The sequence below is a fragment of the Arvicanthis niloticus genome, chromosome 15 (genome assembly GCF_011762505.2).
Source record: "Arvicanthis niloticus isolate mArvNil1 chromosome 15, mArvNil1.pat.X, whole genome shotgun sequence".
NCBI lineage: Eukaryota > Metazoa > Chordata > Mammalia > Rodentia > Muridae > Arvicanthis > Arvicanthis niloticus.
In genome coordinates, this window is record NC_047672.1 from 23,085,551 (window position 1) to 23,113,328 (window position 27,778).

Here is a 27,778-nt window from a genome sequence, read left to right on the forward strand (position 1 = left end):
TGGATGGATCAACGATGCCACCTGTGGGTAGTTTTAGGGATTTGTTTTGTTTTTTAATTTTGTTTGGTTGGTGGGTTTGTTTTGTTTTTTTTTCCTGATCACTACCCTCACTCCGGTAGTGGCCTTGCACTGGCTAACCAAACTCTGCCCCAGAACTATATTCCCAGCCCTGAGTTGAAATTATTTGATGTTCCCAGCCTGGGAGAGGGAGCAAGGTAGGTGAAAGAAAACATATTTGAGCCCCTGGAGGAACTAAAACCGACCCAAGTGTCCTAATGAAGTAAGACTGGAGAATTAAGGGCTGTCAAAACCTTGGTGATCTGGATATGTTAATATGTTAAGTCAAAATCATTTCAAGAAATACATGAGGAGCAAAATATTTAACATCTTTATCAAGGTCCCAAACTGTGCCTAAGGCACAAGGACCCTTATGTATTTTTATGTACTTTTTCCATAAAACATTAAAAGTTGATGAAATATCAAAACATTTAAAACGAGTATTAAAAGTCAAAACATTGCTTTATCTTAAAGTGTAGTTAAGACTTATAAGCTTTAATAGAAACTGATTTTTAGAATTTTTTTTTTCATTTTGTGTTTCAATTCCACATCTCTGGCAATTATTCTAGATGGAGTTTAAAAAAAAAAAAAAAAAAAAAGACACTGTCTCACTGTGTATCTCTGGCTGGACTGAAATGAAACTTGAATCTCATTATGTAGACCAGACCGGGCTGGTGTCTTAACTCACAGAGATCCCTTGCCACTACCTCCCCAGTGCTGTGATTAAAGGCATGTGCCACCACACCCAGTACCCAGTGACAATCTTAAACAATTTCAATTAACTTAAGCTTATCGATCTTGTCTTTGGTATTATTGTGTTCATAGTAAAACTTCTTAGTTTTAACATTTCCAAAATACTGCATTGAGACATCTTTTATTTTGATTACTGAATTTTTTTTTTACTCCTTTAAATCCTGCATTGTTTACCCTAATCCTTGCCCTGGAGGACTGTGAGTCCTATGGCTTAAAGAACCCAAGGCAGCTAGATGTGGTGGGGCCAGTTTTTGTCAGTGTCCAGTGTTGCAGTAAATCTCCAACCCAAAAAGGCCTGATCAATAAAAATACAACTCAAATGATATAAGTACAAACTGCACACCTAGATTGGGCAGAATTACCACTGCACTACTCTATTCCCCATCCATGAGATCCCTTATAACTTGCGGTTTTTCCAGGCCACACGCTTCTCTTCCATTGTCCTGAAAGAAAATTTTATGGGTCCCACGAAAAACTAATAAAATAGCAGAGCCCTGTGATTCCTTTTCCCTAACCTAAATAGTTAAAAATGCCTGTTAGCAGGTTTGGGCCCAGTTAATCAGCCACTAAAAAATATAGAGTTACAAGACAAAGGACAAAGGCTTGTTAAGCCTTCCAAAGAACTAGCTGGACATAAGGATAAAAAAGGTATGCAAGGACATCTTTTAATAGAGTATAGGGATGTGCCCCAGAGTATGTCTAAATATAGGGATGTGCCCCTGAGTATGTCTAAATGAATAATGGACCATCTGGTGTTCCTCCAAACCCTTTCCCCCACCCCTTGAGGTCTTCTCAAGATCCAAGAAACTGCAGTTTAACTAGATACTATGCTAACTTAGATAAGCTTCCACCTGCAGGAACTGCCCTCTGCCCCATCGACTGGTACAGCCTGCTGATGTAAAACAGCACGTACGAAGGTTTCCTCTTTCTCCCCCACTCCATATCTATATAAACCCTAAAATTTAGAGCCTCAAGGTCATCCTCTCTGTCTCTTGCACGAGACGTGTTGGGCGGCCTGGAGCACTCTGTCATTAAACTACCTCATGTGCTTGCAACAAGTCAGTCTCTCTTGTGTCCTTGGGTGTGTGCCGTCCTGAGACTCGAGTGGGGTCCCTTGGGGTCCCCTTCTGGGGGTCTTAAACCTTTCAGTCCTTTCATCTTCTTCCTTGTCCTCCTCCTCTTCCCCCTAACCCCCCAAACTCTTCCTTCCACTTCTCCTTTTACTGCCCAATCAGCGGCTCTACACTTTATTCTACAAATTAATGTGGGCAGAAGGTTCACAAGTCACCTGTGTACTGATTTACTCCTCATCTGCAGCCCCTCCCAGGAAAAAGGAATTAGCATCAAAATTAAAGACCAGGGCTACCCACTACACTCCGGTGTTAGAAGGAAGGGAACTCCAGACCATTCCAACACACACATTGCCTCCTCAAGTCCATTTTTTCTATTTAAGAATTTTTTTTTAAATCAGAATTATTCAACGTGGTTTTCAACTTACATTTTAACCCACTCTGAAGTCCAGCTCACTAGTGATATGTTTATAGATGCTCTTTTCTAGATTTGCACCTTTACAAAGATGATTCCCTGAAATAAGGAGGCACCAAATTGGACCCCTGCACTGCTAGTGATAATAATACATCCTCTTTACAAGCCCTGCTTCTGCTTTGTAGACAAGGCGAAGGAAAAACAAAGTGCACCTTTCCCTCCAGAGAGAAATCCCCCACCCACCTTGCAAGCTTTGTTTTAATGGTCCCTGACGTGAACTTTGGAGTGAACCTTAACTTTTTTTCCAGGTTGCACACATCTATTGGCTCATGTTTATCCAGTTCCTTTCTTTACTATCCCCTTAATATCACCTTTGCTCTATGTGAAGAATGCAGTGAAGGTTGGTTAAAGAAAAATATGGATATTTCCCTGAAACTTACAAGCGCCCTGCCTAAACATTTTATAAAGAACAGCTGAATGGGGAGTCTTGGCTGAGGGCTGTTTTCCACTCAGAAAGAAAGTGACACCTTCTCCTTCCTTAGCTGGTTGTCTGGAAGAAGTTGCAAGGCCTGCTCCTTCATTTTTTTTCCTTTTAACAATGAAAATAGTATTATAATGGATATATATATATACTCATACAGTGTCAGGGAGAAACTGTAACTGGTAATGTTCCTTCCTAGTGCAACAGGTACTTCAGCCTCCGTCGGCTGTCAGTATCCTCAGAGTCTGAAACACAACCCGGTACACACTTTAAAAATGCTTGCCTCAGCTAGTCACCTCCTCCCTTTTTTGCATACTGTAATATAAATGGCCATGAAGATGTGCCATCCCCACTGGTGATGAACTCCTAGAATACAAAGAACCTTTATGAGTATACAGTTTACAGTGTGCCTCAAAACAAGCATGAGCTTCTCAAGGTTTCAATTTCACAGTGGAACACAAAAAACATGACATGAGTGGAAACATGATTTCAGACATATTCAAATTCAAGTAAGCCAAAATGTTGAAGAACCAAAACATTTTAACTGGGAACAAAAGGTTCAAAAGTTTTGTTAGAGATACAAGAATCTACAATATGCTCCAATGTCATTATAGGGAAACCCAGAATAACCCTTTCCATAGACAGAGAGGGAGGGGAGGGCATGTGGTGGTTTGAATGAGAATGGCTCCTATAGGCTCCTATTTGAATGTCTAATGTTTACCAGTGGGTGGATCTGTTTGGAAAGAATTAGAAGGCTTCAGAGACTTGGCTTCTTTAGAATAGTTGTGGTTTTCTTGGAGAAAGTGTGTCACTGAGAATGGACTTTGAGGTTTCAAACCCCCACACCAGGCCTACTGTCTACCTGTCTGCTGCCTTCAGATTAAGATGTAAAGCTCTCAGCTACTGCTCCAAGAGCCGTGCCTGTCTGCTTCCCACCATGATGATATGGACCAACCCTCTAAAACTATAAGCAAGCCCTTAATGAAATGCTTTTTAAAAACAATTAAGAGTTGCCTTGGTCATGCTATCTCCTCCCAGCAATAGAACAGTAACTAAAGCAGAGCAGGAGACAGAATGGGAAGGGGAGGAGGGAGATTGATTGATTTGATCAAGTAGTTCATCTATGGACATAGCCTTCCCAGTGAAGTGATGACAGGCTGTGCTCAACATGAATTCCCAATAGTAGTAGACTAGAGATTTTAAACCTTTCCAAACTGACTGAAGAAGGAGAAGTGTATTACTATCTATACCCAGGAGTGCAGAGTGCTGTGTTACCTTTGGCCTTGTTTGCGTGTGTGTGTGTGTGTGTGTGTGTGTGTGTGTGTGTTAAAGTTCCAGCTAGCTGGGCAGTGGTGGCACACGCCTTTAATCACAGCACTTGGGAGGCAGAGGCAGGTGGATTTCTTAGTTCAAGGCCAGCCTGGTCTACAGAGTGAGTTCCAGGACAGCCAGGGCTACACAAAGAAACCCTGGCTCAAAAAACCAAAAAGAAAAAAAAAAGTTCCAGCTATGGATGGCAATAATTTGCCATAAACAGAACGTTTTGGAAACAGAAAGAAAGTTGGTGCAAACAAACAAACAAAACCCAAACAACAACCACTACAACCACCTTTGGATAGTCTGTCTTAGTTAGGGTTTTACTGCTATGAACAGACAAAGTGACCAAGGCAACTCTTATAAGGAGAATATTTAACTGGGGCTGGCTTACATGTTCAGAGGTTTTGTCTACTATCATCAAAGTGGGAGAATGGCAGCATGCAGACAGGCATGGAGTACAGGAGAAGCTGAGGGTTCTATATCTTTATCTGAAGGCTACTAGGAGAAGACTAACTCCCATGTGGTGAGGAGGAGAGTCTCCTTGCCCACCCCACAGCGACACACTTTCTCCAACAAGGCCACACTTCCTAATAGTGCCACCCCTTGGGCCAAGCATATTCAAACCACCACATAGTCTAATCAAATTCTCACTTTTAAATCATTTTTATAAAGCCTCCTAATGACTGTGAGATTATAATCCTTCCACATATGCTAATTAAAGTAGCACATACTTTAAAGTTCTTGAAAGCAACTTTAGAAATACTTTGTAGTCAGTTAGGATATTGTCTTAGTTTTAAATAAAATATTAACAGGTTGCCTTCATTAAGACTGCAAAAAGTATATATTTATTGTCAATATTTTATTGCTGTTATAGATGTACCTGTACTGTGCAGTTTTGTTTATGGTGTTAACACAAAGACATGCCACTACTGACCTACAAGAAATTCTAAGATAAAGTTCACATTCTTTGTACATATCACAAAGAAGAATGTTTTACCCTTGTTTGTCTTTGGACAAGATAAAAATCTTTATTTACAATGATTTGGATTAAAATATGTTAAAAAACACAGAAAACAAAAGGATGAATTCTGGTGTTAAAAAATAAAAACAAGAGAACCCAATGATGATATGATGTTCAAAAACTCAAAAGCAACTGGAGTCAGCCACAGAGACCTAAGACATATGGGGAACAGCCACAGTTAGAACACACGGGGGACAGGTACACCAAACTTCCCGGGTCCTCTGCCTCTGCTGATTGTGTTTCACAAGTTAATAAGCAGCTCAGGAATGTCCAAATTATAGTCTTACTCTAATTGTTTCACACAATGATGGTCTTTTATTTAATAATACAAAATCAGAAAAGAGGTTGCTTCCATTCAGAAAGTATAGTAGGCAAATTCCTTCTCAAAGGAGCTGGTGGTTGTAGGAGCAGACAGATCTTGGAAAGCACACCGGAATACAGGTAGCATTCTCTGGGAAGCTGATACTTAAAGCCACATTTTATCCCTTTCTTTGTACAGGGAAGGTTCTTTGGACCCCAGTGAAGAATAAGTAAAGGCAGCTTCTTAATCCATAGGCCAAAGTAGCAAGTTTCTGATTCTTCTTTCAGGTCAGAGCCATGTTTTCTGATTATTCATTAGAAGTCCTTAGTGACACTAGAAATACATCATTAGGGAAAGGAAGTCTCCAGTATCTATGATACACAAGACCAATGCTAAGAAGAAACCCTAGAAGCTCTGTAATCTTGCCTATAGATGCCACATCAGGGTGGCTTTTGAGATCTTTGTGCATTCAAGCTGGTTCCATTTTGTATCCTGTAAGAGTTTTCAGAAGGTTGTGTGGCAAAAGGCTACCTGGTGAGAAGTGAGCTCCTACAGGGAGGATGCCCTACAGGTGAAACCCGAGGGCTCCTTCCTCCCTCCTCCCACCAGGAGGTGTCTTGTGCTTCTTGAGCTTTTGTAGGCCTGATGATAACAATGGTGGATGTCTCTCTCTGAGGGGTCTGGATGTGCTGAGCTTTTTTCAGTTCCCTGCAATTAAAGGAGACAGGTAAAGTCTTCCCTAGTGAGAGGGCGTATTTATAGTCACAGCTAATTTCTCTTGTTATTTCAGTTTTACAGAGTCAAGCCTGAGCTGCATGCACAATGGCATCATCAGTTCTTATGATTTTTACTATCATTTAAGAGATTGCTACATGGATGGTTCATAAATCATCCTTAAAATTAAAATTCTAGGTGAACAACTCTTTAGGCAAAATATAAGAACCGTGGGGCAACAAACTACAGATCTTATTGAAACAGTTACTCATTTTTATCTGCTATATACATACATATTACAAATACATATTCAGTGGTTGTTTTCATTGAGCAATGGCACAGTTGAATCGATTCAGCAGAAATCATACATCCTTCAAAGCATGAACTATTGAATATCTAGTCCTTTATAGAACAAGCCTACTACCTGTTGATCTAGACGATTTCAAGATGTCATCTGCCTCATCTATATGATGGATGCCCATCAATTGTCATTTGTATTGAACAATGACAGTCACTTGTACCTTCATCCTACCCTCACAGAGTATGTACAACGCATCTTCAGACAATTTGCATTCCTGTAAACATGTGTATAAATACATGCATATATATATGTATATATCCATATATATATATACATATATATATATCCATATATGTGTGTATGTGTTTTGTACCTGTATGTGTTTTGTGTTTATTACCTGAAACAATGAAACTCTAAAAGAGCAAAAGAATATGAAGTGGTTTATTGAAAATAGCTAATTAACCTCACTAAAGGCTGAGAGTCTTTTGCCAGTCTGAGGCTGGCAGCTCAAAATCAAAACAGGATTTGGGGACTGTTCAGGTCTTCAAGCTAGTCCTTCCAGGATGGACTTGGTAGCTAATCAAAATTGAACATATAAGCAAATTTCAAGCAAGGACTACATTTCCTTTTATTTCCAATAGTGCACATGTACAAAAATAAACTAAGAATTCCTTCAAAAGCTTATGTAAAAATCATTGTATGACTTCCTCCAACCACACCCATACTAATTCCCATTTGTCTAATGAAGAAGTAAACAAACAAATGAACACAAACCTACATCAACCAGAGATCAGATTGCCTTTTCTCAGGAAAACATATAATCCTCTAAACATGTTATCAGGATAGGATGTCTGCCTTCTGTCTCTGTAACTTGGTGCTTTCTAAAGCAGGTCTCCACTCACCTAAGCACCCCAAAACAGATGTCTGTTTAGCTAAGACTAGAAGTTCTGTGATCTTGCCTATATAGCTGCCACATCAGGATGGCTTGTGAGATCACCAGTTACTTTGATACTTGCTGTCCCTCAGAACCCAAGGCTTTGCTTATTGCTGGTGTTGCATACCTCCCTCTTGCTTCCTTTGCATTGCCTGGAATTCTTTCAAGCTGTCTAATCACAGAGCTGCAGAATCCCGTGCCATAAAACAAAGCACACTGCCAGACTTCCAGTGGTCAGAGAGTATGTCTGACGATGTAGATTATGCAATACACATGAATCTACAGAAACACATTAGTCCAGTCAGACCATGGCGAGTGGTTCAAACAGATCCTTTCTTGACTCCCAACAACCAACTATACCTTTTCAGTGTGGCTGTCTTAGATTTCTCCAAATTCAGTTGTCTCTGGAGTTTATCTGTCTTCTCCAGGAAGGGCCAGAGAATTTGACTTCTGGTCAGAGCTGCTGCAGAAGGCCTCTCCTTTGGGGTTGGGTGGATCATGTTCTGAAGACAGATTTAGGACCATGGAAGGAAACGAAAGTTTCGATACTGGCAGTATCTCCCCATTCAAGCCAACTTCAGTTCTATATCTACTGCTAAGTTTTGCAAAGCTGTGCGCTGTCAGTGGAAACATTGTTGTACCTTGAACAGAAGGTGGAACATGTCTGGTACCACCGGCTGTCTGTACCTATGACTTGGATTTCCACTATACTATACATTTTTTGTTGTTGTTATTGTTTTGGTTTTTTTTTTTTTTTTGTCGTCTCTTAATGACCCTAAAATACTTAAACATCTCTTACGTGTTGCCTGAAGACTCCTTTGGCTTTCAGCCTTTCAATTCAATAGAAGATTAATCATCTATACTCTTTCATTTACTTTCTCTGATGTTTCACTATCACTTGAAAAAAGCTGTCCAAGTCTTCTCTGCAAGTCTCCACTTTCCCAGGGCATTCACACACCTTTTTCAGCTATGGGAAACTCTTGAATAAATGCAGTCTACCATTATTCTAACTCTAAGTTGCTTCCACTTTTAAAGATACTCTTTAAGCGATTGTTTTAGAAAACAGTGTCATTGCTGGCTGCTGACAATGGTACAAACCCTGAAGTTGGGGGGGAAAGATGAGGTTTGATTTAGAATTGCCAATTTTTAACTGAATACAAGAGCTCCTCTGAGCTTGGGTTTCCTCTGCTGCAGAAGGATGTGGCACCTACCATTCTATAGGGTTATTAGGAAGAGAAAATAAAAAGTGTTCACATCAGTGTATTGTGGAAGTTAAGTTTCCTTAAGAAACTTCATTCTGTCTTATCTGAACTTCCTACGTCCTTCCGCCTCCTGTTCATGCCCAGATTCAACTAAGTTCATGTTTACCTAACCCCTGCACCCACCACCACCACACCTTCACATTTAAAATATAGATGTTTCATCTGCATTTCATCTCAGAAGATGTGTCACCTTGAGTAGACCATAAAAGTCATCTGAGAGCTCTTGGAAAATCTCTGGGAGGTTCCCCTTTCGGATATGATGCCACATGTTGCCATTGATGGGTAATGACTCTGCTCCTGCAGCCACTGCAATTGTTAACCCTAAGGCAAATATGTCTGCTTTGGGAAGGTGTTGGTAATTCTACAAAACAGAAGACAAGAAGACCAGTTAGTCTGCCAAAGATAGTGAATCTAAAATGTGATTGGCAGAGGTCTGGTATCACATAAGCTCTGCATCTCATGGACCCTTCACTTTCAGCTTCTTCTGGGCCAACAGTTATATTTACTGTAGTTGCTGGTTTAGAAGCTAAAGGGAACATAAACAAATCTTAACAATATTTCGGTGCCCCAAGAGCCCAAGGCACAATCTCTGCATCATTTCTGTCAGATTCTAGGAGGCTTGAACATATAATTAGCTGATTACAAGAAAATACTTTTTTCCCTAAGTATTACTCAGAAGGAATTTATAGTCTAGCTAAGTCAGACTTAACAGGAAGCCCAGAAGATGGGCAGAAACTAACAGTCATTTTAGTGATCAGAACTGGTGGGCTATCAGGAAGTTAACAACATGATAAAGACAAAGATGACCATGAAGAAATGGTTTCCTTTCTACTATGGGACCCACAAAGCTAAGAATTCTAAGAAATACTAGAAATACAGTAAGGGATCTTTAGAAAGAACTATGTAAATATTGATTCATTGTTGATGAAGACAACATTTCTATGCATTTTGGGAATTTCATTACTGTGTTTGGTCTCTATTCTAAATGAAAACGAGACTTAATAAGTTTGAGTTACAAATACATACTCTCATTTGGGGTACCATGAGCCTTCATTTGAGAGTATAAAAACAGATGAATTAATTATAAAATTCATTGAACATCTGTAGCCCCAGCTACTTGGGAAGCTAAGATAGGGAGACAACAGGTTTGCAGCAGCCATATTGGATAACAGAGCAAGAATCTGTTTCAAAAATTAAAAATTGAAAAATGCAAGTCCACCCCCACCCTGTTTCCCTAATTTATACCTCTTGCAAGATCTCATTTGCCAGGAAGCGAATATCTCCTTCTTCTACTTTAGGTTTTCTGATTGATGTGGCATGGCCCAGGTCACCTTTTAAAAAAGAAAGAAAGGGTGTTTTTCAGAACATGTCTTTCTTAGAGACGGAGTAAATGTAGTTATCAGTTTATTTATAGAGTAATATACTGATGGGATAGAAAGAAGACGCACCAATTTTATACATCACACTGGCATTGAGAAACCAGTCCGCTTCACTTTCAGCCTCTTCTGGGCCTACAGGAAAGTCACTCTGCATCTTATGACAAATGAAGATGTTACCTCAAAAAAATACAGAGTAGATGTAAGTAATGATTTCTGAGCTCCCACCCCACAAGGACCCTTTCATGGCCATGACATTTCAGCTTCTCTCCTTTGGTACGATTGCAAAATAACTACTAACCTTTGAATTTTATTTTTTTCTACATGATCTCCTTTCTTCCTATTCTTGTTCTCTCTCTCTCTCTCTCTCTCTCTCTCTCTCTCTCTCTCTCTCTCTCTTTCTGTCTCTCTCTCCCTCTCCCATTCCCTTTGGCTCTCACTGTGTAGCTCTGAGTAGCCTGGAATACATTATGTAGATGGTCTTGAACACACAAAAACTGTTCTACATCTGCCTCTTGGGTGTACATACCCAGCTCTGTAATTTCTTACATCGTATCAGAACGACCAGTCATGGGGTAACACCTGTTTAAGATAAACCACCCACCTGTTTAAGATAATCCCCATCTTCTGAAGAACATGGTTACATGCTGTCTCAAAATAAACAAAACCCACAAAATAATAACTTTTCCTTAGGTTTCACAAGTGCTAAACATACTCATTCTGTTCACTCTACTCAGGGCTGACTTAGAAAAACACAGTACTAGTTATAACACAATCAGAATACGGCCAACGTGGTAAATTAAAGTCTAGTTTTATATTTTGCTTTACACGAGAGTGTCTTTTTTTTTTTTTTTTCCCCATGTATCCCTTGGGTCAAGGAGAAAATGATTAAAGATACTTGAATTTGTTACAGAAAAGAAATGGAAGAAAGCAATCCTTGTAGACAGTGCTGTTTCTGAGACTGAAGGTACACAGGGGCAGATTTTCAGGATGGTCTATAAAAGACAAAATATGAAAGGAATATAGACAGAAACAAATACTAACTAGGTTTGATGTCCAGGTGTACCATGCCAGAGTTGTGGATGTACTTAAGTCCCAAGGAGATCTGCAGAAGGATGTCTTTGAGTTTGGGCTCTTGGAAGTGATTGTTGGACACAGCATTTTCAGATATAGCAGCTTGCAGGCTCCCACCTGGGCAGGAATGGAAGATAACGCCACAGTAGGTAAAACAAGTGTGAAGGGGCACAGGAAATGATTATCAGAGACTTGAACACATCTCGATTAGTTCAGGCTCAGTGCAAAGCATACAATATCAGCCCTACAACAGAGCCATAGATGCTACAATTTCAGGAATTTGAAACCAAAATAAGATTCTAGTTCTCAATATGTGGCCAGATATACAATATGTGGCCCTATTGCCTCAGGTATGTGACAACTAACCTTTTAAGAATTTTACCTAATTATTAACCATACAACAATCAAGCCTGCTTGGGTAGTTATTAGTGTTCATAATCAATCCTGTGTCAATGTTAGACTAATAATTATAGAACATTAGTATCTTCAGTGTGACCCTTATTTTATTAATGATGGATCATAAAATTGGAAATGTCATAGTTGTGACTCACAGAAATTTTAAAAGCTCTTAATTATGCCTGAATCCTGTATTTTCACACTGACTGTAGACTATCTTGATTTATCTTTGTCATCAGTAAAACCAAGGTCCTGAGTTCATGCCATGCCTGGGCTTAAATACACACTCTAAGGTGTTAGAATGTTTCTGAACACTCCTGAACTCAAGTTCACTGACAAGGTCCTCAAATTAGAGTCTTGACTCCTATATCAGCAGGTATAAAACTTACAGCTGTACCTGTCTACAACAGAAACAGCTAAAATTATAAAGTCTCAAGGATGTCTGTACTTTAAAAAAAAAAAAAGGATCCAGTGTAAACCTGAAAGGGCAGTTTGTCATGCTAAAATATGTACGTTCAGCAAGAAAATTCCACTCCCTTGTAAGGAAAGCAAATATTTTCAATTTTGTTTTTTTAAAAAATGAAGTTACTGTGAAACTGAATCTGTAGGAGAAGCTCCTACATATGGATAAGGATGATGGGCTGCATTGCAGTAGAATTCTACAGGCTGCACCCAGCCCGGGTATTCCTAAGAGGCAAGAGCCTCATCTAATGCACACCCCTCTTCTGAAAGACTAGGAGTATAAGCCATAGGTTTTTGAAATGGATATTTACCCTGGCAAAATGAGAAAGTCAAGGACCTCTGTCAGAACACGGTCCAAGACTGGAGTCCTGTGAGAATCAGGAGTGCTTATGAGAAAACTCCCAGAAAATAAGAGTCATGTGACCTCAATTACTTCAAAACACAGAACTGTTCTTGGAATGTGTTTTCACTGCTCCTCCCAGGTGTAGCAGATGGGAGTGAGTTTCCTTCAGCTGCTGTTATTCAAATGCCTCCGCAGGAAACCACATTTTTTTCCACATTGTAGCTTGCCCTTGTGATTGTAAATTAAGAGCACTTTAGCCCCTTTTAAAGAAAAGAACATCTTTTAAAGGTACAATATCATTTTATAGTGCTTTATTTTTCTACTGCCAGTGGCTCTTTTTGTTCGTTTTAATAGAGAAATACAGCCGTTCATGTGACTCCATGGTGCACATTGACCCTGATGTGTCATATTGTTTAAACAAGTAGAATCAGGGGTTGGCTTTATGGAATTTCAATGACAGAAGATACCAGGGATACAAATATTGTCATTACAGAGAGATAAATAGTCTAACCCAGAATCAGTTGAACTCCTGGGGACTGCTGTATCTATTAGAGACCTTTTAGTTGTCTAGACTGATCCAGAGGTGACTTTCAAGGCATTTTGACAAAGGTCAGGAAAAAGAGGACATCTGATTGGTTCAGGCTTAAGAGGGACAGCAGGGGGAATTATATGGCAGTGGATCTCTAATAATAGTCATCTAATATACATTTGTAAGACTCTGAATCACCTACTCCATCATCTAAATGAAAATCACAGCTGAACAGGCCCCAGTCTGACTGCTTTGGGAGGCTAGGGGATGAGTAATGGGAAGCCATGGGATAATGAAGACGGAAATAAGAAGGAAGGAAACGTTGGGGGAGAAGTTGAGGAGGAAGGAGGAATGAGGACTTGGACAGGCTCCATCTGTAAGAATTAAATTGCAAAATCAGTTACCCATCAATGAGTGAGCACTCTGTGAGGGCAAATGGGCCATGATGATGAAGCAACAATTCCCTGCAACCTGTAACCTCCCACATCTAATCGGAAAGCCACTGACTGGACCTTAAAGTCCTGTATTGCATCCCTTCCTTTTATCTTGCTGATACTATTTCCTACTGTGAGAATCACTCATCATGGTTTTCCGACTTTGTTAGGTCAGACCACTCTCAGTACTTTGCCTTTAGCCTGCCTGATGTTCCAACAACTGGCTGTCTGCACTATGATTTCCTAAACTCTACTAATTCTTCTGCAGTATCTAATTCAAGTCTTGCCTCCTTTATGAAATTTGAGGCTACTCTATTTTTACTAGGATCTGCTAATATTTGGCATGTGCTATTGTTAATTGCCAAATCAATTCTGTAATAAATACTACCGTCCATTTATGCACGAATTTTGAGTGACATTCCAGTAATTAATTATATAGCTAGTGAGCATGAGAGTTGGGCTGTAAAACCAGGTCTTTCCAACTTTAATAACTAGGCCCCTTGGAGTACCCTGCCCTATTTCTCTGACTGCTTGTTTATCTATGATGGTACCAGATGACTTCGCCTCAGATTTCTGTTATGTAGTTCTTCTATCAGAAAGAGTGGCACAAAACACTTTGAAGGACTATCCATCTATCTCAATCTCGAGTGTTTCTCTAGCTGGAGTTTAGTAGCGTATCAGCCACAGAGAGGTATTCAAATGTCCAAGGGAAGTAAAGGACGATTATAATAAGAACAACGTTCTTGTCTTTCTGGTTTTAAAATTCTTGAAACTTTTCATTTGGCTCTATATCATATGAACATTTTACTTTGTTAGTTAATTTTTGCTATTTTATACTTTGTGCTGGTAGCAAAAAAAAAAAAAAAAAAAAAAAAAAAAAAAAAAAAAAAAAAAAAAAAAAACCTATGAAAATCAAACCAATTTTCCTTCTAGAAAAAGGAGTTGGAAAGAAAAGATGATTAAGAAACGTCTCACTCATAAGCATAAGGACAGGCTCCACCTCCCTGAGGAGCATTAGAACAAAAGGAGGGGGTGGTGTGAGTTTCGAAGAGAAGATAGCACAGGTCAAGGCCACAGGGAAATGGGATCTACAAGGAAGCAGTTAGAGAAGTGCCACAGTGCTGTCTTGTGAGATAGGTGTCCGTTTCCTGACATAGTTGCCCGCCCACTTGTTCATTCAGGCATCCCCTAGCAGACAAGCTTTGTTACTGAGAACAATACTCCAAAACCAGGCTGGACCACCATCCGCAGGGCCTTTGGGTGTGCACAAAAAGTACTGAAAGGTAGACTACACTCTTAGAGACAGTCAGGATGGCTGTGGGGAGGAGGATTTTCAAATATTCTCTGATCGGAATATGAAAATTAATGCATATACTACTCAATTTATTAAAACAACGGAAAGCCCTGTGTTTGGTCACAACACCCACCCCATACCTGAGGACAATTAAGCTCAAAGGTTTGAAGCAGTGAGAGACATGAAGGATCCCTTCACTCAGTAGTCCATAGTAAAACAGGCAAAATTGGCAGTCTTTACCACACCAAATATGACCAGGAGCCTTTATTCAAACATTTCCCCAGATGGTATGGTTTATACCTTTCCAAGTACCTGGCAACAGAATTATTTAAACTAGTATGGTAACTGTTCTTTCAGTATAAGATAAGCTGTGAAAGGATTAATAACATTTGTATATTGGCTACACTCGCTTAAAAAAATACACACACGCTCAAGTACTCTTCAACTCCATTCTTAGTCTCTGCTCCCAGGCACAAACATTTTCAGTGCGACTCTGCTATGTAAAGGCTTAAACTGTCGGAAAGCACACTGATTCCCGAAGATTTACAGAGTCCATCCCTGCTTTGTATTAGTCCACATACTTACCATTACAGTATTCATTTTGAATGACCACATGATCATCTTCTACCCAGGATGAATAGTAGCGTACCACATGGGGGTGATGGCCAAGCACTGCGTGAGCATAAACTTCGTGCAAATCCAGACTCCCAGGGGACAGAGAAGCATTTGAGAAAATTAATTCAAATAAGATAGATTAAAATGTTTTCTTTTTTTGTTTTGTTTTGTTTTGTTTTGTCTTGTTTTGTTTTTTCGAGACAGGGTTTCTCTGTGTAGCCCTGGCTCTCCTGGAACTCACTCTGTAGACCAGGCTGGCCTCGAACTCAGAGATCCACCTGCTTCTGCCTCCCAAGTGCTGGGATTAAAGGCGTGCCCCACCACCACCCAGCTAAAATGTTTTCTTAAAAGGGAAACATGAGAGGCATTACAAATAAAATATTTTTCTAGGGCCTGGTGCATGCTTAGTGTTTTATCTATTCAGTCTTTATAGATTCTTGTAAGTTACATTGGAAAACATGATGAGAGTAAGTGATTGGTCCAAGGTGAAACTGATAATAATAGATCTTAGAGCAGAAACTTGGTCAACCTGGTACCAAAGTCCATGTTTTGTACATTGAACATGGCATATACAGAGGTGCCTCATGTGCTTACTGTGTCAATAGCACATATAGTTTAGGTCTTAATCCTCTGTTTGACAGTGAAAAAGTCTTAACAGGCATAACAAGAAAGCCAGCACACACTTAACTGTGGGTATTTTATGGGTCTATATTCTCTCTACAGGCTACATAGTCACTAGAGTCATCATTAAACTCAGTGAATCTGATGGGCTCATGGGGAAATTCTCGGGAAAGAGCTGCATTGTGCAAAAGAAAAGCAAATTCCGTTCGTGATATCAATATAAAAACAAAAAGCCTGTAATATCTGGCTTCCACACAGTCAGTATACATGAAAGGAGTTCACAAAAGCATCGACTCAGTCGGAAAGTATTGTTTTTCCTCATGCTCAAGGAGGAGAATGGACAGTTAGTTCCGGAAGTACAACATTTACTACTAATAAATACAAAACTACGAATAGTTTTCCTTTGCACGCGGTACCAAACTTTACTAATGAATTAACTAGTAACATATGTACTGGTTAGTTTTATTGTCAACTTGATACAAACTGGAGCCACCTAGGAAGAAGAGATGTCATGTGAGGAATTCTGTAAATCGGATGGGCCTATAGGCATGTCTACAAGAGATTGTGTTGCTTAATGTTTGGTGTGAGAGGGCCCAGCCCATTGTGGGAGGTTCCAACTTTAGACAAGTGTAAGAAGCAGGTTAAGCAGCAGCTAGGGAACATGCCAGTAAGCAGTGCCCCTCTGTAGTTTTTTATCTCTGCTCCTGTTTGAGTTCCTGCCCTGACTTCCTTCCACAATGGACTGGGACCTAGAAGCAAAAAATTAAATAAACCCTTTCCTCTTCCACAAGTAGCTTTTAGCCATGGTGTTTATCACAGCTGCAGAGGGTAGGCTACAAGGGTATAAAACAGAGTTAAACCACTGATAGTATTTCCTGTCCGACAGTATTTCAGATGAACTTAAATAGGTACCAGGAGACTATTTCATAATTTAATTCATTAGAATGGCAGTAAGACCAGTAGACAGAAAAGCCAAGAAATTAAAACAACAGCATGCTGGTTTGGGTAGTACATGCTTTTAATGCCAGTGGAGACAGGCAGATCTCTGAGTTCAAGGCCAACCTGCTCTACCTAGTGGGTTCTAGCCAAAGTTATATGGTGAGACCCTATAACTACAAACAACAACACGATCTGAAATCACGTTCTATCTTAGGAAATACCAATGGTGTTCTGGACAACTCAGTAAAGCTATGAATATAAAATGACATCCAATGGTAGAGATACATTTAAAAACAAGCAAATGGTGTATTCTCATTGATATTGGTGTTCTTTTTTAAACTATTTGGAGAACCAGTACATTACCAAATCCAAGCCTGTTCATCCAATACTTCTCAAAGGTACTCACTCATTTGATAATCCTGAAAAGGGTTTTGTAGAGCGCTTTATTGCATAAATGCATCCATCCAGCCTCTTAATGCACTTGTAGACTGTGCCAAATTCCCCAACCCCAATTTTTTCTACCTCGAAGAATTCTTTTTCATAGCGGGAAGCCATATTAGTTTCATGTAGAACACTTCTCTAAAATATTTAAAGAAGAGAAAGAAAATAAGTCTTCCTGCATACTGTGAGCAGTAAGATAGAGCTATATTGCATTACCTAAATTGCTTTTTAAAATGCGAGGGAAAGGCAATGGGTTCCTAGCAGGAAGAGTTTGCCAATGGCTGGCCACACACACCTATGTCATTTGGACCCTTACTTACAAGTCAGTATTGCCCCTGATCACATATTTTTTGAAATGTTCTTTCCTCCATCTGGTCAGCCTGTTCTGATGGGAGACCCATCAGCTTCTGAAACTCAGCTTCTGAAACCCAGAACTACTGTCCTCAGCTAAAGGACTAACAGGAAACGGGTGAAGCGGGTGAAGCATGTTTCAAGGAAGCAGGAATAATATTAAAACCTCCTTTTGAATCTCTACCTTTCTCAAGGCCTGAGTGCTGTATTTGGGCCTCATGTTGAGTAAATTTTCTTATTTCAATTTATTTTCACAGAAGTCTTAGTCTGGGAAACAAAATTGTTGAATGAATTAATCCATCACTTGAACTCAAAAATCACTCCCCCTAGTGGCCAGTTGGTAGTATCACTCATTTTCCAGCTACTAAATCAACTCAGGGAAATCACTGAACTCATCGGCGTTCTGTTTATAACATGAAAATCATAGCAATGACTCCTCAGGTCCATTAATATGTCATAATATACAGTGTTTTTATCACATGTCATTGTACTTCTGTTTATGTATGTTGATATATTATATATTATGTATGTCGATATATGTTTTACATATATATACATATATACATATATATATATCACAGTTATCTTAGTATTAGGTCAACACTTGGGAATTTTACAGTCTATTATTATGATCAAAATTTAACTACACATGAATCTAAATTTAAGATGATATCTCTCCCCAGTGTCATCCTTTTTAATGTCCCAATTAGCAAGAATGTTTTTCATCTAACTTTAGCAAATTAAAAAAAAAAATTATGACTATTCCTAGATCATTCTTACATGCAATTCCAATCAATCCTTATCAGCAAGACCTGTAATTTTCTTTGCCCTTAGGCAGTCTTAACATCTGATTCCTCCATATCGGGATTTTCCTCCACTACCAGCTCTCTTTCCAACTCCTCTAGTGATAACAATTCTGCAAAATGACTCCACAGAATTAAAAGCCTAGTAGTTTTCTGTGAGTGAGTTAAACTCTCTGACAACACACCCAAAGCCCTCTTCGCAGCTGACACTGGGTGCTCTGGCTACCCTCTTCTTAGCTCGAACATGCCAGCCCACTATCTGCATCACTTGCAGCCACTCACCCACCCAAGGCACCCTCTCACACAGCCCCCATTCCCCTGTTTTTAGAGAACTATACACTAGTTATTTTCTTTGCCTAGAATTATCTGTACACACACATCTGTTCTACTACTTTGCTTTCTATAAGGATTGTTTTGCCACCCTTGTTGACCCTAAATCTACGCATACATTCACACATCACACAGAAGGACATGCAGATTTACGTATCTTTTTGCCTTATATTTATGTGTACATTGTTTTGATAATTCAATGGTGTTCATCCTGGCCAGTGACTTTTATGCAGATATTTATTTATATAGATATATCCTCTTCATTTAATGAATGTATTTGGCATTTTATCAGAAACCAGTCAATGGCTTATAAAACAAATAAGGAATAAAAGTCAAAGGAGGAAGGCAGCAAAGGCGTGAGGAGGGATGTTTGCATAAAAGGTGGGAGCCTGTAGCCACCGCCTTCTCAGTGGCCAGTACAATAGCCACGTGTAGACATTTAAATCCACTCCCTCTGTCTAGGTACGGTGTCCCAAACCTGAAATCCTAGCACTCAGAAGGCAGGGGCCAGAGAATCATAAGTTCTAGGCCAGGTGAGCCATGAGAAACCCCAATGGCAAGGAAGAGAAGGAGATGGGGAAAACATGACAAACATTAACTTACTTGTGCAGAAAAGATTTGCTCAAGAAAAGTGTAGTAGTTAGAAGTGACAGCAACAGGAGTTTCTGCCACTCAGAGGCATTAAAAGAATGGCAGCCACTGTGATGTCTGACTCCACGGTTAACATGGGATGTGTGTGACCATCATAGACATTTTTGAGTTTTGAACACAGAATACTGATGAGACATGTTTATGCATGTTGCAAACACCTTAATAGCAACTGAATATCCTGCTGACTTTGTATTTAACTTGGCTATTCTATTTTTTGGGTGTTCAGTGCCCTCCACAGTTTTCAGCAACTACAGTTCAGATGGGAAAAACATTTCAGGGGCAAATGTATTATTTTGGTAAGTTAGAAAACCACATGGAGACGATCGTAAAAGCGAACAAGTAAGGATATATTTGTCAGCTGAAGTTTTACAAAGAAATTTCTGGGCCAACATCACTGCTCTCTATTTCAGTTTTGGGGGAACAAAACTAGCTTAATTTTTCTCATTTCTTCTTTACCCCAGGATAGAAAGTTTCCCCAGATTAAAAGCAGAAATAGAAACCTTTAAAAATTATCTAATAGCTTAGCAATGTCCATACCAGCTACTGCTTGCCAACATAACAAATGGTTATATTGGCACTAACTACAGTCTATGTAAATTCTGTTGCAATGTAAACTGCTAAAGCTGTAAGATAGGTATGTGTGACAGAGAAAGGAAAGAAAAGAGAACGGGATGGTGGGAAGGATGATGGAAGGTGAAAGAAAGAATAAGAGAAAGGAAGAGAGGAAGAAGGTAGACAGATCGAAAAGAGAAAGGTAAGGGTAGATAAGGATGAGTGGACAAGGATTAGGGAGCAGAGGAAAGGGAGTAAGGAAAAGAAGGACGAGGGGGAAGTGGAGGAAGCTGATGAGGAGGAAGGGATTAAGGGGAAGAATGAGGGGACACAGGAGAGGGAGAGGAAGGAAAAAGAGGGAACAAAGGGGCAGAGACAGGCAGGCAGAATGAATAGCATAAGATGTCTGCTGTAACTGCTGGACCAAAAGACCACGCTCACCTTAGCAGGCATCCACTGTTCTGATTTGCTTTCCCCTTCTCCAGTTTTCTCACTAAAAAAAGAAAAAGGGTAGAACAGGGTGATTGAAGAATAATTGACACTGAGGCTGGTGTGATAAGTTCTGTTGTTGTGAGCAAATAATTCCTTCCCTCTTTACTTTATGTTAGGGAATAGAAATAACCTAGGAATTTATTACCAGAGCCTAGAACAGGATAATAATTGGACATCAGGAGACACCATGAACTGTACCTAGTCATGAGGGGAAAAGGTTTTCCCAGAAGAGAATATGTAAGCAAAAACCCAAGAAGGAATGAAACTGAGACAGGAAAGGAATGGACATTTCAGGCAAGTAGACAACTCGTACTAAGACAGTGGTTCTCGGCCTTCCTAATCCTGTGGTCCTTTAACACAGTTCTTTGTGCTGTGGAGACCCCCCAACCATAAAACTATTTTCTTTTTATAAAAAACTGATTTGTTTTATTTTATTTAAATGTATGGATTTTTTCCTGAATGTTTGTATACCACATGATTTTCTGGTATCCGTTAGGCCAGAAAAGGGTGTTGGATGCCCTGGAACTGAAGGTACTGATAGTTTTGTGAGCCACTATGAAGGTACTGAGAATTGAACCCCAGGTCTCCTGCAAGAGCAACAATTGATCTTAACTCAGAGCCATTTCTTCAGCCCTCATAAAATTATTTTCATTGCTACTTCATAACTTTAATTTTGATACTGTTATGAATCATAATGTAAATATCTGATATATAAGATATCTGATCCATGATCCCTATGAAAGGGTTGTTTGACACCTCCCCAAAGGGGTCATGACCCACAATTTGAGAACCTATGTGCTAAGACCTATAGGTACCTATTCTGTGGCAATTGAGGGAATTAGGGAATTAGTGCCTTTACAAGCAAACAACACTATCTTTTCCCCCTCTTCAATCTGTTTTCCATCACCTACAGAGAAGTTCAAACAACTGCCCTGTAGTTCTCATCACCAGTATCACCAGGTATCACAGGCCAAATTCAAAGCAGCAATATAAAGTTGAAACTATGAATGTCTTTGCTAGCCTCATTTCCTTTAGAGACTAAAGGAAATCCATGGACTTTAGTCTCTAGCACGTTCAGCTGTCTACTGGAAGTTAGATCTATTGCTTGTTCTGGCAAACTCTATCAAAAAGCTCCTTGCAGTGCACATCAGAATGGAAAGATGCCAGAGTCTCTGTGAACCGCACTGCTGTACGGATGAGGGGCACGTACATACTACTTCAGTTTCATTCAAGTAGAGTTCTTACTCCTAACCTTATTCTAGCACTTGCTCAAATGAGTTCTCAGAAATTAAGAAAACTGTACACTTACAGATAGTCTCTGGTTTTCCTCTTGCCCTTTAATTGAAGGAGTAATTTTCTGTAGGTCTCCGGAGTAAATGGGTTGATATTGACCAGAGACAAAGAGGTCTTCTCATCCATGAGGGAAGCAGGTGTGAGTCTCAAATGTTTAGAGCTTCGGGCAGAGAGCTTCTCTAGCAAAGAAATCTCTGGCTGACCCAGCGAATTCTAAGTGAGGATGACAAATGGCAAATCAGAACAGGGCTTTAAAAAGTAAAGTTTCACATCAACTAGCTAGTTAGTATGTGGACCAACGGATGCCATTGCTAAAAGATTGTGTGGTTCAGTGAGAACTAGTTGCACCATACCCGGTGCTCTTCTTTTAAGCATATGGAATTCTAGGCTCATTTCTTGAATCAATACAAAAAATCCATGTTTTTGCTAAGCTCCATCCCTTCTTCCAGGCAGTTTTCCCAGTTGTGAAAGCAAGTCTAAGTCTTAGCTTTAGCTTTCAAAAATGAGGACATTGCATCTAGGTGGACAAAAATGATTCTATAGGTGCTTCCATCCTTCTTTCTTATATATTAACTCTCTCTCTCTCTCTCTCTCTCTCTCTCTCTCTCTCTCTCTCTCTCTCTCTCAAATATTAATCTCAGTATTTGTTTGGTCCCTACTTAGTGGCAGGTGCTTGATTAGAGACTGATGTGTATAGAGATACAATCTGACTTTTAATGAACACACCATTTGTTAATTAGTTCATCAGTGTGTTTGAATTAATAACTTTGTAAGAGACATATTTTATAGACTTTCTAAACATGAAAATTGGAGTTCTCAAATTCACTTAAAACACCACATAAAATGAGAAGAACCCTATGAAGTGAAATAAAGATTTAAAAATAATAGTCTATATATATACACTCCTAAATATATAAATAGAATGTGCTCAGTCCTATAATGATACTAGTATGTATATGATTTCAGGGTTGACCACTTGGTATTTCCTGGGGAATACCATTTCTTTTCAGTATCTTTTAAGTTGCCTATAGTTCTTTGCCTGGGGTAAGGAAAAAGGAGCCAGCAGCCATTGATTTAAGAGAGAACAAGGGGCAGGGGAAGGTGGGGCAGAGGTGGGGAGTAGAGGAATAGGAAAGGGAAACAATGTAACCACGTTAAATTTTTAATGAAAGAAAAATGATTATAAAAAAAGAACAAATAAAGGAATAGGTCATTCTCTATTAAAACAGTGGCCTCAGGAACCAACGTGTAGAAGTAGAAATGAAAGAGCAGAAGAGTTATAAAAATTTTAACTAAATTCATCCCAACCATCAGCATTTTACAGAGCCATAACTTAATATAAATGATCATGTCTGTATATCATGAGTGACAGACACGATTGTAGATGTTTAAAAGCATAAGGTCTCTCGACCCTTAGACTATATATTCTAGAGTAGTTCAGTGGTATTCTAGAGTGGTTCAGTGGTATTCTAGAGTAGTTCAGTGGTATTCTAGAGTGGTTCAGTGGTATTCTAGAGTGGTTCAGTGGTATTCTAGAGTAGTTCAGTGGTATTCTAGAGTGGTTCAGTGGTATTCTAGAGTGGTTCAGTGGTATTCTAGAGTGGTTCAGCTCAATAGAGGAGTTCCAAGGATGAGTAAATATACCAGAAAATAGAAGACCACTCCATGTATTCATGCAGATGATAACTCCCTCCAGAAACTGTTTTACACTATGCTGAGTAGATTGTCATTAAACAACCATAGCTCTAAAAATGATGTAGTCTAAAATAATCATATAAGATTTCAGGGCTTTGATGTGGCTATAACCGGCTACCAATATATGGTACAATGAAGACTTGCTAATCCAGCTGAACCTAAACTTAACCAGAGTTTAACCAACTGCCAAGTAAAAAGACAAAGTATCCTGAAAGAACAGGCTGCCCTTGGATCTAAGTGTCAGGATCTGGAGGAATACCCATGCCATAGTTCTGTAAGCACACAGTAGCATACATGTGGTCAAGATGGAACTTTACAGTATGTTTGTTGCACCTAGGAGCTGCTATCAAAGAATCCTACCATTTTGATGGGCTCTGCTCATGACTTTTCAGTGTAAAATCAGAAGCCAAAAACCATCATCTGACTCATTAAGTAATATGAGCCTTCAAAGACTGTTAGGCTTAATGTTTAATAAACGATTGAGATAAGCAGAAATGAAAAATGCTATGGAGCATAAAAATTAACACAACTTCTGTAGGTGAAGAAAATATGCTATTAGCATAGTCAAGGGCTTTTTATAGGGGTCTGGCATGTATCTTAGAGTTCAGAGTGAATAATCCTAGGACTGTGTTCAAAACCCACAGTGTTACTATTTTCTGGTGAGTTTATCATGGAAAGGGGCTATGGTTTCAAAATAAGCAAAACTATAGTACATAATGATGTGTCTCCATTACCAGTATGACTTTGGAAATAACTCAGGGTTATACTAGACCATTAAACCAAGAAATGTTTGTTTTCTAATGCCAGGTAAAATAAATCTTTCACATATGACCTGGAGGATGAAGTTCTGCATGTCTGTAGAGCTGCAAAGAGTTCTTTTGTTACATTTTAAGAAAAAATAAAAAGAGCCTATGCAATTTTCAGATAAAAACATGGAAAAATTCATATCATAGCAGATGACACTAGAATTTCTAGTGTGGAAATATGAAGACCAATGGGATTTGTGATCTCCTCTTGTGATACAGAGAAAGATACTGTTAACATCCATTATGAAAGAAAGCCTTGCCTGAAAGTACAGAAGACTAAAAAGCAGAAGGTGTTCATACCCCACAGAGTGTAGATGAATGTCTAGTGACAACTCTGGATGGGTGACTAAGGGAGATGTAGGAGGTAGCTCCTTGACTTCTGAAGATGGTGAGAAGGCAACCTCCTATCAAGACCGAATTACAGTATTTGGAACTTGCTAACTCAGAGGCCAATTGAGTGTTGGAATATAGAATCTGTAATGTTGCAATAGAGTCACAGTCAGCTAGTGTTCAATGTAGTTAGATGTAGCAACCTTACTACGGCCTAAAGATGCTTTTCTATTATTCAGTGATTCTGCTAAGAATCCCTTATGGAAAAGGAGATTAGTGTCACACAATTTTTGCTTGCACCTCTTAGGAAAAGCTGAAAGAAGCCCACCCTCCTTTCCTGTGCATCAGCAGCAGTGTCTTTAGCAAAGCTCCATTAGTTGCCACCCTGATCTGTCACCCTGATCTCTCTTTTCTCTGCAACACCTCCATCAAGTTATTACTAGTTTCCAAACATCTCTCAGCTTAAGGCCTGTTCTCTCCTGATTCAGGCCTTTCTCTGCTCCCAACAAAATGATCTGCTCTCATCCTGGTTCGAATGTATCATTGTGGAGTAGGGATTTTCCCTGTTGTATTTCCACCTACCTCTCTATGCTCTCCTCTACCTGTTCTTCATCTTGGCATGATTAAAGATTTCTAACTATAACACTTCTCTTCTCATACCAGCACTCAAGCCATGTGACCTTATCCCCATCCATGGCCTCACTGGTTTCCTAAATGCCACAGATGGCCAAACAGAGATCCCTGACTTCAGTTGTTTCCCCTTTGTCCTACTTACAATTATTTATTTGACTTATTCCCCCAAACTTGTACATCCTCAGGGTCTCCCATCTTTAGTCAAGATTCTACCTATTCAACTAAACAAGAAGGCTCACCATCATCTTAGATCTCTCTTTTCTCTGCAACACCTCCATCAAGTTATTACTAGTTTCCAAACATCTCTCAGCTTAAGGCCTGTTCTCTCCTGATTCAGGCCTTTCTCTGCTCCCAACAAAATCCTGGTGAATACTCCCCCATATCAAGGTTTTTCTTTGGTCTAGTCCACTTTGTACATAAAACCATGACTTTTAAAAAATATCCCTACTCAAAGCCATTGAATGGTTAATTCAACGCTTTCAGAATAGAATGTTCTCTTTCCTGCCTACCCATCTCATTCCCTGCCTTTCTTTTTACAAAGACTCCTGTTCCACTGAATACCAAGTAGTTTTCCTTAGTGGGTGTCTTGTCCTTTGGTTGAGGGTCTCCTTCCCCTCTTTACTTGGCTAACTCCAGTTCATTCCTTAGGTATTTTCTCAGATAGTATTTCCTTAAAAAAAAAAAACTTCCTCACTGTTGTGAAATTTAATTCCAAATTTCTCCTCCTAATACTCTGCTGTTCTTCCACATCACATTATCTGAGTGTTTATTACTGCTTGGGTTGCTTTCTAATTGGGGGCACTTGCTGAGGAACTTAAATGATGTCTTCTAGCAGAGGGTCTGCTAACACAGAGCATGTTGTGGATGATGTAATGAACGAGATGCTTTTGCATGCATGACACATGTCTTGCCTGCATACTTCCACTCAAAGCCCATTCTCCATCATCTATCAACACTACACCAACTCTCATTGTTGTTCACTTGCTCCCTCACCTTTCCTTCTTCCCTAATCATCCCACTGAGTCAGTCTGCACAGAGAACTCTTAAGTACCACCCTGCCCATCTCCTGATAAATTGTAAACTGGTTGGAAACAGAGATTGTGTCCTATGCTAATTACTACAGTAGATTCTCAAGGAGGGGGGAATAAAAGAGGAAGAGAAGGGAGAAGAAGGAGGAAGAGAAAGGAGAAGGGAGAAGAGGAGGAAGAGAAGGAGAAGGACAAGGAGAAGGAGGGAGAAGGAAGGAGGAGGAAGAGGAGAAGGAGGAAGAGGAGGGAGAAGGAGGAGGAGGAGGAAGAGGAGGAGAAAGAAAAGGAAGAGGAGGAGAAGAAGAAGAAGAAGAAGAAGAAGAAGAAGAAAAAGAAGCAGCAGCTGGTTAATCTATTGGTTGGTATTGGAACACTGAAATACCTTCCAATGGACACCATAACCTCTTTGCCACAGTTCAGACAGGAAGCCTAGTATTCCCAGTCAGATATACTATTGCTCTCAGCAGGCACTAGAGAGCCCTACTGACAGAGGCTGTCTGCAAGCAGGATCACACAGATTATAATGATCTTAAGTACCTCAAGCTGAGCTGGCAGAGTTGAGCTAACCTTCATCCTAGGGAATCACACACCATGGCATCAGAATCTATTACATGTAGCTAACCCAAGCCCTGCCTTTAATAAATGAGAAATGCAGTGTAGCAGAAGTAAAGTAACATTCGAACTATAAGCAACCATTGCTTAATTGCTGACACTTTAAATTCTTTAAAAAGTTCTGCTTAAAAAAAAAAAAGTATAATAGAGGTGCCAATACTGCACTTGGCCAAAAGCAGAGGGGGCTCTGTGCTGGGGAGAACAGCAGCGGCAGATATGAGTGTGTGTTGATGGTAAACATGAACATTCCTTTATTAGAAAATATTAGTAAACAATTACCCAGAGGTGCAGCCACCTGGCATGATGGAAAGGAAAGTAGACTAAACCAAAAAGATAAGGTATCCAGTCTTCTCGATTACAGTGGCCAAGGTAAGACAGCCACTCTCTTGGGAATTATTATTTTTTTTATATATATATATGCAAAGTACACAGGATTTCTGGACCTCTTCATCTCTTGGAGTTTCAATATTCTTTAACTAAGATATATGTGTAGCAAATACCAAATAGTTACTGGTTGAGGGAAACAAGCAGGTAGACAGTTCATTCTGTTTCCTGGTAACCTTAAATTAGCCTTCGTTTCCACTAAGAAACAGGGAACTGAAGACACATCTAGTCTGTAAGGCAAGTTCATTGCATATATGTAAATGACCAACCCCTCTTCTCCCATCAGCTGACCCATAGGAGAACAGCTCAAAGAAAAGACCTGGTCCGTTTTACTCACTTTGGGAGTGGAGAAGTTGGTAGGGACTGGCAGCTTGCTCTTGCTGTATAATACTGGTGTCTCTGGACATTTGGGATAGCCTGGACCTGGACTCTCCTTGTCTCTGATTGGAGAAGTATAAAATTCATATCTGGCGGGAGACATGGGACTCTCCAACTCCTCACTTTCATCCCTCCCAGGCTTTTGGCTCTGGTCCCCTCTGATGTCTTGTCTTGCGGTCATCTGCCCTTCATTCTCAGTATCTTCTTCACAAAAGGAGAAGTTTAATTTCTTGTTCAGCCCCTGGTCAGTCTCTGCGTCAGCCATCTCAGTGCAGACAAGGAGGTCTCTG

The 27,778-nt window shown here is 39.7% G+C and overlaps 1 protein-coding gene across 1 annotated transcript; it reads right to left on the reverse strand.

Moving 5' to 3' along the window:
- Positions 1–5,244: 5,244 nt before the first annotated feature.
- On the reverse strand, positions 5,245–27,778 carry Wee2 (WEE2 oocyte meiosis inhibiting kinase). The gene is given in 12 exon segments (XM_034518983.2): positions 5,245–6,078; positions 6,081–6,123; positions 7,725–7,867; positions 8,817–8,987; positions 9,872–9,957; positions 10,075–10,182; positions 11,047–11,193; positions 15,120–15,238; positions 17,116–17,288; positions 20,279–20,330; positions 21,639–21,835; positions 27,448–27,778. Coding segments are annotated over 12 exon segments (1,659 nt in total). The 5' UTR covers positions 27,754–27,778; the 3' UTR covers positions 5,245–5,964.